At 43.7% G+C, this 10566-nt stretch overlaps 1 protein-coding gene across 2 annotated transcripts in view; it reads left to right on the top strand.

Moving 5' to 3' along the window:
• Positions 1 to 10566, top strand: part of KMT2C (lysine (K)-specific methyltransferase 2C) — a 270221-nt gene that overhangs the window by 215651 nt on the left and 44004 nt on the right. For both annotated transcript variants that reach the window (XM_015566229.1, XM_015566230.1), the window contains exons 35-40: positions 1927 to 2059; positions 2257 to 2471; positions 4614 to 4687; positions 6309 to 6491; positions 6900 to 8744; positions 9573 to 9865. In XM_015566229.1, the coding sequence (XP_015421715.1) occupies positions 1927 to 2059; positions 2257 to 2471; positions 4614 to 4687; positions 6309 to 6491; positions 6900 to 8744; positions 9573 to 9865 (2743 nt within the window). The remainder of the gene's footprint in view (positions 1 to 1926; positions 2060 to 2256; positions 2472 to 4613; positions 4688 to 6308; positions 6492 to 6899; positions 8745 to 9572; positions 9866 to 10566) is intronic.

The following is a 10566-nucleotide window of genomic DNA, read 5'->3' as shown; positions in this document are numbered from 1 at the left end:
CGCCCTCGATCTGGGTGGGAGAGGCTGATAAGGGGCTGGGCCAGCTGAGGGGAGGGGCCACGGGAGGTTAGCAGGTTGACTCCACCCCAGATTTGGCCGATTCGCTGACAGCAGTGGGCGTCATAGCGACCGGTCATTCCAGTCATTATGTCGTTTTGGTCACTAGCTTTTTATATATAGAGATAGCTGCCTTTATCTCGAAAGGGTTCATGTGCTCGTGGTTCCCGTTGTCCGTGCTGACAGGTAGCTAGGGGATGGATCACATTCTCATTTCCAATAACAATGCCTTTGTTTATCCTAATTACATAATGGAGCTTGCTTTTTGCTGAAGTTGAAAATAGAGTTAGCCCTAGCCGATTTAGCTCAGTGGATAAGGGTTCCAGATTCGATTTCTGTCAAGGGCACATACCTCCGTTGTAGGCTCCTCCTCTGGCCCAGGCCCAAGCTCAGTCTCTGGTAGGGCACATGCAGGAGGCAACCAGTCAATGTGTCTGTCTCATGTCGATGATTCTCTTCATCTTTCCCTCTCTTCCACTCTCCCTAAAAATTGGTGGAAAAATATCCTCCGGTGAAGATTTTTTAAAAAAGAAAGAAAAGAAAAGAAAACTAGCATTCTACTTTGAATTAAATCTCACTCTTTAAACTAATCTTGGTGTGAACTTAAGTCTCTCAAGAACCTTGTCATTGTGGGGGCCTGATCCAGTGGGCCCTGCTGTGCAATTTAGTAGGATAAGCCCTAATCTAGAAGTCCTTGAGACAAAAATCCTATAACCTGCCAGCGATCAGCCTCAGAATCCTCAGGTAGGAATGGGAGCTCTGTGTGCTTTAGACATAGTTCATGTGAAAGCACATCACACAAGACAGTGTGCTGGGCTATTTTTTCTTTTAATGGTATGACCAAGTCATCAGGTTGGGGTTCTCTGTCATTACACCAAGTATGCCAAGTGTTTACATGGGAGCTGTATTCTAGTTGTAGAATTAACTGTGAGGGAGGGTCTCCCAGTGTGTTCTGAGTGCTGTGACAACAGAGGTCATGTAGTTGTTACTTTAGAGTATGACTCTGAATAGGGAGGTTTTTTTGTATTTTTTTTATTTTTATTGTTTTTTTTGCTAGAAAACTGCTCAGATAAGGACAGTAGGTCACAAGTAGGGTTGGAGCCGCATGCTAAGGAGAGTTATAGGGGAAACAAGGTTTGCGTAATGTCTATATAGGAAAAAGGTGATAAGGTATTGGAAGCGTGTGAATAAGAGGGAATAAGAGCTAAAATGCATTTGAGAGCTGAAACCACAAGTAATGAAAATTAGGCCAAAACCAGAATGAATATAGTTTTAGTAGTAATGATCTAATCGATGATGGGAGGTGAAATAAATACTGCTTGTTGTTCTAAACTGTTTTAGAGAGAGTGCCAATTTAAGAATCATAGATGGTTTTTTGTATTAATGGGAATAAGTAAATTAGAAGAATCTCTATTTGTTAATTTTGAATGAAGAAGAGGAAGAGTATCTGATAAAAGTTCTAGATTTATTCTTTTTGTAGTGCTGATATGTACTGAGCAGTCACTGTGCATTAGTGCTGAGAATGGCCGTACGTTGTGTCAATCACAGAATACCTCCATTTACAGAAAGAGTGATTGATTCTACTTCTAACAAGTAGCAGAATTAAGATTTAAGCCTAGGGCAGTCAGACTCCAAAACATGTACTATTTCCAGTAAACAATAACAAAGTAAACAGAATTTTAGAGACCACATTTCAAAAATTTATGGCCAATCATTCTTTAAGCAATATTTTACCGGAAAATATTGCAAAAATTACCCATATCCAACTTTATTATTAAATAGCAATGTAAGTATTTATCTAGAAATATTTCTGTTGCTTTTTTATTATTTATGAATAATATGCAGACTGAATTATTATTTTCTTTTAAGATGTTTTTTCACGGATGCCACTCATGAACGGCCTTATTGGGCCCAGTCCTCATCTCCCACACACCTCTTTGCCTCCTGGAAGTGCACTGGGAACTTTCTCTGCCATAGCACAATCCCCTTACACTGATGCCAGGTATTTAAAAGCCTTCACTTCCTGTGGAAACTTAAGTAATTTTTGTTCTATGAATGTTATTCTGTTATTGTGCATAATATTAATGTTTGTTACATTTATTGTGAACTATCATTTAAGCTATTTTATAATAAGTTTTGATGACATTGTACTCGAAAGTTAGTTATGTTTATGAAGTAACGTTGTATATTATTTACCAGGGATAAGAATCCAGCATTTAATCCAATGGCCAGTGACCCTCACAGCTCTTGGACCTCCTCGGCTCCCCCTGTGGAAGGGGAGGGCGATACGATGTCCAATGCTCAGAGAAGCACACTTAAGTGGGAGAAGGAGGAGGCCCTGGGGGAGATGGCCACTGTTGCGCCAGTTCTCTACACAAACATTAACTTCCCCAACCTGAAGGACGAGTTCCCTGGTAAGTCTTGGGTTTGGGTATATGATTGCTGTCTGTGTTACCAACTTCCACATGTGTAAGACAATCTTTGTTTTGTCTGTTCTTTTTACCACAGTAGAGTGCCCATGTGTCATCACTGATTTTCATCTAGTATGACTATGCACAACCTGATAGTCCTAGTTCCTAGATATGTGGAAACATCTTGCATTTTCTTAGTCCTAGGCCCTGTGGCCATTTGCATAGTTCCCTTAAGCTAATTTTAATGAATGAAATGATCTGGTTTTCCTCTCTTAGAGACTACAAATATATAAAGTCAGCATTGTGTTATATGTGTAACTGTACAAAAAATTTCCTGAAACAGAATATCATCATTTAATCACAAGTGTTAGCCTGGCCGGTGTGGCTCAGTGGTTGAGCATTGACCCATGAACCAGGAGGTTGTGGTTCGATTCCCGGTCAGGGCACATGCCCCGGTTTTGGGCTCGATTACCAATGGGAGGCATGCAGGAAGCAGCTGATCAATGATTCTCTCATCATTGATGTTTCTATCCATCTCTTACTCTCCCTTCCTCTCTCTGAAATCAATAAAAAAAATTTTTTAAAGTGTTAAGTCAGTTAAAAAAAAAGTGTTAAAGTTAGGCTGTATCAGACTCCATTCTGAGTCTTGTTTCCATCAAAATGAACTCAGTATTATATTCCCTTTCCCCCAAGTGTCCAGTCTGTTTGAACAAAAATTGCAGATGATACAGTGTACCCTTTTGGAAATTCTGATCGACTAGAGGATGAATCATTTGGATTAATGAAACCAACTTGTAGAGTATTTGTAAGCAAATGCTGGTATTGTCTTGAGTTCATGTTGCTAGACAAACCAGAATTGGAAAGGTCTCGCACACACTGTCTTGCAGTAGCTTCCTTGTCAGCACACCGTTGTGTTAGATACCTGAGCGGCTGCCCACCTGCGAGTGCACTTGATAATGGATGACCTAGTCTGTTCAGGTGTCCTTTCAGTTCACCCTCCTCGTGGTACTTCATTCATTACGTGCAAGAGCAAGAAATAAATGCCACGTTCCCTAACAGTAATCCAGCAGTTTCAGTGCCGGGATGTCTGTTAACTCAGTACATGTATTCTTCATGTGCATCTAACCACACTTCATCTGCTGCCTACAGATGACCACATCTAATTATAGCAAGTCATTCTGTGTCATTGTAAATTGTCCTGAGAGCAGAGCTATAGTTTGTTTAATTTTCTTTAATGATTTTACTATGTGACTCTAGAACAGCCGTGGGCAAACTATGGCCCGCGGGCCGGATCCGGCCCGTTTGAAATGAATAAAACTTAAAAAAAAAAAAGACCGTACCCTTTTATGTAATGATGTTTACTTTGAATTTATATTAGTTCACACAAATACTCCATCCATGCTTTTGTTCCGGCCCTCTGGTCCAGTTTAAGAACCCATTGTGGCCCTCGTGTCAAAAAGTTTGCCCACCCCTGCTCTCGAACCTCACAAAATAGCAGGTTAAAGCTGCTGATCTGTCAGCTGATTTCCATTTTCTTTCAGTGCCTTTTTTGAAATTTTTTCCTTCCCTCCCTCTTCCTACCTTCTTCCCTCCCCTCCCCTCCCCTCCATTTCTTTTAATATAGACTAAATTGTTTCTACATTAACCATTAACTGTTCATTTTACCTAAACTTCATTTTATATGCTGTCCTGACAATGAATTTCATAGAAACAGCTTAAAATCATGACTTTCCATGTCTTTGTTGTGCACAAATGCTGGTGAGATGCTCATTTCTAATACCCACTTCCTTTTGATCAAACTTCTCTTGAGTACAGATATTTTACAAAACTTGTAGCTTTGGTTCTGATAGCATCTTACAGGATTGAGGGAGTTTCTTATATTTGACTTAAATTTAACTTGGCTGCTTAGCCCTTTTGATTTAAAAACTTCCCAACTCTACATGTGAGATTATTAATAAGGCAGCACTTTATTCAGAAAATAATTTTTAGCCTACTATGTGCCATGAACTTGTACTGTACAAAGAACTTAAATTATGAAAATCTAGCCAAAAAACATTTAGCTGTCACGAGTTCATAGCTTTTTTTATTGTGACACGTCCTTATTGTGGGCTCCATAAATGTACATGCTGTATTCTTTTGTTGCAGACTGGACTACTAGAGTGAAACAGATTGCTAAGCTGTGGAGAAAAGCAAGCTCCCAGGAAAGAGCACCATACGTGGTATTGACAAACTCCTCTGCGTTGTTATATCTTTGAACATAACCCTGAGCCTTATTGTTACTGTCTTAGGTTTCTAAAATGATTTTCCATTGCGGAAAACGTTTATACTTGTGCAACACATAAATAGCTTTGTTTTCCATAGGGATTTTCTAACTCTTTAGTCTTGCATGTGACTTATTTATATATTTATTTTTCTTTTTTTCCTTTTTTTTAAAGTCTGACATTTTTAGAAGCAACTTAACAGCACCAGGATGTTGAAGATTGAACTCAGTTATTTTAGGAGCGTGTTTAATTCATTTTTAAATTAAACATGCTTTATCTCTTCAAAAGAGTACTAAATTTTGAGGCTGCATTCTTGTATTGTTTCTTCCATGATAAACTCTTTTTGGTCAGGTCCAGTAGAAAATCATCCTGGAACTTGAAAGGGACATGTCCAGACACCTTTCAGGAGCTTTTGAAACATGCGCTTTGTCAGAGTCATTAGGGTATTTATAAGAGTCATAGTTCAGAGATGAATTGTTATTTCCTAGGGAGCCAAATTGAGATTGTCAGCTGGATCCTAGTCCTTGCTTTCATTTTAAAGCATATTAAATCGACATTATTGCTTCGAAAAATATAAGCAGTTAATTTCCAACTTAATCTTTAGCACATACATTGTCAGTGATAATAATAATTTGGATGGAGCAGAAATTATTATTATTGTTTCTAAATATATATTTTTATTGATTCAGAGAGTAGAGAGGGAGAGAGAGAGAAATATCAATTATGAGAGAGAGTCCTTGATCGGCTACCTCCTGCATGCCCCACACTGGTGAACAAGCCCACGACCCGAGCATGTGCCCTGACTGGGAATCTAACCGTGACCTTCTGGTTCATAGGTCGATGCTCAACAACTGAACCACACCAGCTGGGCAGAAATTATTTTTGATGTGTTGGTAATGCTTTAATCTGGACTAGCAGAGGTAGTGATAGCATTGAGATGGGTTTTCTTTTGTGTTAAACTTCAAATTCCAGATTTTAAATTTGGAGATTGATTTTATAGTTTCCTTTTCTCTAAATTGAGCAAGATATGAATTCTTCCATTGTTAAGACAACACCAGATTACAATGCCTGGGTTCTCTAGCCTGATTCAGATAAGGGTGGTAACACCCATTCTGGAAAGGAGAAGGTGGGGCGGTATCCAGTCCTTTCCACCCAGAACGCTGTAAATTCTAAAGGGTTATGTTTCAACTGTTTATGTAGTTAGTTAATTAGGTAGTTTGTTTATTGTTTATCCTCACCCGAGGATATTTTTCCCATTGATAATTAGAGAGAGTTGAAGGGAGGGGGGAGAGACAGAGAGAAACATCAAAAGTGAGAGAGACACATTGACTGGTTGCCTCCCGCAACCACCCCAACCGGGGCTGGGATTGAGCCTGCGGCCGAGGGACATGCCCTTGACCCTTCAAGTCTGTGGGCCCATGGTCTACCCACTAAGAAAACTGGCTACGGCTGTTTCAACTGTTTAACTAGACCTTTTCTTGCTTTTATATGATAAAGATCAACCTAGGTTCATTTTATTTTTATGTCTTAAAATTTGTTTACATTAACTGACAGATGATTTTCTGATCTATTCTCAAAGCAAAAAGCTAGAGACAACCGAGCTGCATTGCGCATCAATAAAGTGCAGATGTCAAATGATTCCCTGAAGAGGCAGCAGCAGCCGGACAGCAGCGACCCCAGCTCTCGGCTTGACTCGGATCTCTTTAAAGATCCGTTAAAGCAAAGAGAATCGGAACATGAACAGGAATGGAAATTTAGACAGGTATGTGGATTTTTTCAAAATTGCATTTAAAGACAAAAAAAATTGCATTTTTGCTTAAAGAGAGCTACTTATGTCATTATCTCAGAACATAGTTTTTATTAGAACATAAAAGTTTGGTTGAAAGTAGACTTTCCTTTCTCAGTAAAATATATTTAAACTGCTTTGGGAAGGTGATTGAGCTGCTGATAACGACATGCTGCCTGGGCGTGAGTTAGGTGGACTGGTGACTAATGTCTCCTGTTAGGAGACTGAACATAAGGTGGGTGCCGCCTGGCACTGCAGATATCAGACACATTAACTCTCAACAGAATTAAGAATTAATTTCAAGAGAAAGGCAACAGCCTCTCCCCCATGACAGCTATGTTCTTCCTTACCCACATGATTGCTTTCTCTGTCCCCATCCAATAGCAAATGCGCCAGAAGAGTAAGCAGCAGGCGAAGATTGAGGCTACCCAGAAGCTGGAGCAGGTGAAAAGCGAGCAGCAGCAGCAGCAGCAGCAGCAGCAGCAGTTTGGCTCACAGCCTCTGCTGGCATTGTCGCGCTCGGACACACCCAGCAGTGGGATACAGAGCCCCCTGGCTGCCCAGCCTGGCCCTGGAAACATGTCTCCTGCACAGTCATTCCATAAAGACCTGTTTACAAAGCAGCTCCCCAGCACCCCAACTTCCTCATCTGCAGACGATGTGTTTGTAAAGCCACAGGCTCCTCCTCCTCCTCCCACTCCCTCCCGGGTTCCCCTCCAGGAGAGCCCTTCACAGCCTCAGACTTCTCAGCCGCCTTCCCCTCAGGTGTTCTCACCTGGATCTTCTAACTCCCGACCACCATCTCCAGTGGATCCTTATGCGAAAATGGTTGGTACCCCAAGACCACCTCCTGGGGGCCACAGCTTTTCCAGAAGGAATTCTGCACTGGTGGAAAGCTGTGTATCTTTGTCGTCAGCACCGAGGCCCCCTCAAATGGGTGAGGGCACAGCAAACAGGCCATCTCCCATCCGAGATTTTTGCTCTTCCTCCTCGACAAGTAATGACCCCTATGCAAAGCCTCCAGACACACCCAGGCCTGTGGCAACAGACCAGTTTCCCAAACCCTTGGGCCTGCCCCGGGCTCCTATAGTTCCAGATCAAACTGCAAAAAGTCGTCTAGCAGCTGGAACCAATGGTCACTTCATGAAACCATCTCCTAGGACAGATGTGTTTCAAAGACAGCGGATCCCTGACACATATGCACGACCCTCGTTGACGCCTGCACCCCTTGATAGTGGTCCTGGACCTTTTAAGGCTCCCATGCAGCTGCCTCCGCCTTCCCAGGACCCTTACGGGCCAGTGCCACATCCACCAAGGCGGCTGTCCGCCGACCCTTATGAAAGGCCTGCCTTGACACCACGACCTGTAGATAACTTTTCTCATAACCAGTCGAGTGACCCATATAGCCAGCCTCCCCTCACCCCACGTCCTGCAATGAACGAGTCTTTCGCCCACCCCTCAAGGGCTTTTCCCCAGCCTGGAACCATATCAAGGCCAACATCTCAGGATCCATATTTCCAGCCCTCAGGACCATCTCCCTCCAATCCAGACCCTTATTCCCAGCCTCCTGGAACTCCTCGGCCCTCAACAATTGATCCATATAGTCAGCAGCCGCCAACCCCAAGGCCACCTACACAAGCAGACTTGTTTGTTACATCTGCAACTACTCAGAGGCACTCTGACCCATATGCTCATGCTCCTGGAACACCAAGACCTGGCGTCTCTGTTTTTTACTCTCAGCCACCAGCAGCACCAAGGCCAAGGGTTTCAGAGGGTTTTGCTCGGTCCTCAGTGACAAGACCTGTCCTCATGTCAAGTCAGGATGTGTTCCTGCAGGCAGCACAGAATCGAGGCACAGCCTTACCTGGCCCTGTGGTGAGGACACCTGAAGCCTGTTCCCAAGCACCGGGGCCGCCCGGACCTGGCCTCGCAGACACATTCAGCCGTGTCTCCCCATCTGCGGCTCGGGACCCCTACGACCAGCCCCCAATGACTCCAAGGCCTCAGGCTGATGCTTTTGGAGCAAGTCAAATGGCTCCTGATGCTGCTGATCAGCCCCGGCCTGGTTCTGAGGGGAACTTCAGTGCTCCTGCAAACACCCCCATGAATTCTCAAGGCCAGCAGTTCCCCAGTGTCTCCCAACTTCCTGGTCCGGTACCAACCTCGGGAGTCACTGACACACACAACACCATCAATATGTCCCAAGCAGATACAGAGAAATTGAGACAGGTAAACACATTGTATGTTCTTTGATGTTTTAAGTACATTATTTGAGAAAGCTATTCATTTCATCAAACTTTAACAGATGTTAAAGTTTATCTTCTATAGAATTCATTGTACTGCAGACAAGAAAAATGGAAGTGGTGAAATTAACACCAGTTGATTTGGATTTACTATATTTTCAATATTTATGAATTTTTAGGGGAATTGTTATATATGAAATCTTTTAAGTTTTGTGATAGTTGTCAGGCAAGGAAAAGGCCCCAAGTAATCTGTTTTATGACTATTGAATAGTTGAGTATAACTAGTGTTTCATCAAACTTTAAAACATTAAGACATTTAAATGATTGATTGATTTCAGAGAAAGAGAGAGAGAGAGAAACATGGATTTGTTGGTCCACTTGTTTATGCATTCATTGGTTTATTTCTTGTGTATTCCCTGACCAGAGATTGAATCCACATCCTTGACATACTGGAATGATGCTCCAGTCAACTGAGCTACCCACATTAAGACATTTTAAACACTGTCTGGCCGGCGTGGCTCAGTGGTTGAGCATCGGACCTATGAACCAGGAGGTCACGGTTCGATTCCTGGTCAGGGCACATGACCAGGTTGCGGGCTCAATCCCCAGTGTGGGGCATGCAGGAGGCAGCTGATCAATGATTCTCATCATTGATGTTTCTCTCTCTCCCTTTCCCTTCCTCTCTGAAATAAATTAAAAATATATATATTTAAGAAATATTTTAAACATTACCATAGTCGTATATTGGAAGCATTAGTTACCAGAAAGCCCTTAGCAACCAGAAATCCCAGTGATTTTTGTTTCTTTCCTTCAGCGGCAGAAGTTACGTGAAATAATTCTGCAGCAGCAACAGCAGAAGAAGATGGCAGGTCGACAGGAGAAATGTTCCCAGGATGCAGCCTCTGTGCCTCATCCCAGTCCCCTGCAGCACTGGCAGCCTGAGAGTGTCAGCCAGGCTTTCTCCAGGCCTCCACCCCCCTATCCTGGGAGCATCAGGCCGCCTGCTGTTCCTCCGCTGGGACCTAGATATGCTGTCTTCCCAAAGGACCCGCGTGGACCCTATCCTCCTGAAGTTACTGGTATGGGAATGAGACCTCATGGATTTAGGTAATGCATTTAATTTCCTGCCAGATTTAAATTGCTATTAGAAGTTACTCGTAATTAAGAAGTTGTTACTGCTTTTTACTGGTTATATCCCTTTGAGATATAACTAATGTTATTTCCACTAATGAGAAGTCATGGATTTAAAAAAACAACAAACCGAGTTTTTCTTTAGATTGGAAAATATTTAAAGACTAGAGGCCCAGTGCAAGAAATTCGTGCACGGAGGGAGGGGGGTGTGGAGGGAGTCTCTCAACCTGGCCTGCCCCCTCTCACAGTCCAGGAGCCCTCAGGGGATGTCCTCCTCTGCGGTAGGCGACGGCCTGGAGGCGACCCGCCTAATCAGGGAAGGCGCTGCCCCCATCTCCCCGCAGGTGCTGTCACTGCTGGCTGCTGCAGCTGTCGGCCCTCAGCCCTCGCTTCTTAGTGCTGGCCCTGCCCCCTGCCCACTGGTGGGTGGGGGGGTGATCTGGGGCCAGGCAGGCTGGGGGAGGGGCTGTGGGAGGTTGAGGCACAGCAGGTTGCACCCAGTCCAGCCTTTATGGATGTGAGGCGCCTGGACCAGGCCCTCGAGACTGCCTCTGCAGAAGGGGCAGCACTGGGACTGGGCCGCGCTGCGCCCTGTCTTGTGGCACCTTTGCAGAAGGGAGCATGGAGCTGCCTTCTCGCCGCCTCTGCAAAAGGGGCCCTGGTGCTGGACCGGCTGT

This window comes from Myotis davidii, unplaced genomic scaffold (assembly GCF_000327345.1).
Source record: "Myotis davidii unplaced genomic scaffold, ASM32734v1 scaffold762, whole genome shotgun sequence".
NCBI lineage: Eukaryota > Metazoa > Chordata > Mammalia > Chiroptera > Vespertilionidae > Myotis > Myotis davidii.
This window is presented reverse-complemented; position numbering and strand designations above follow the sequence as displayed.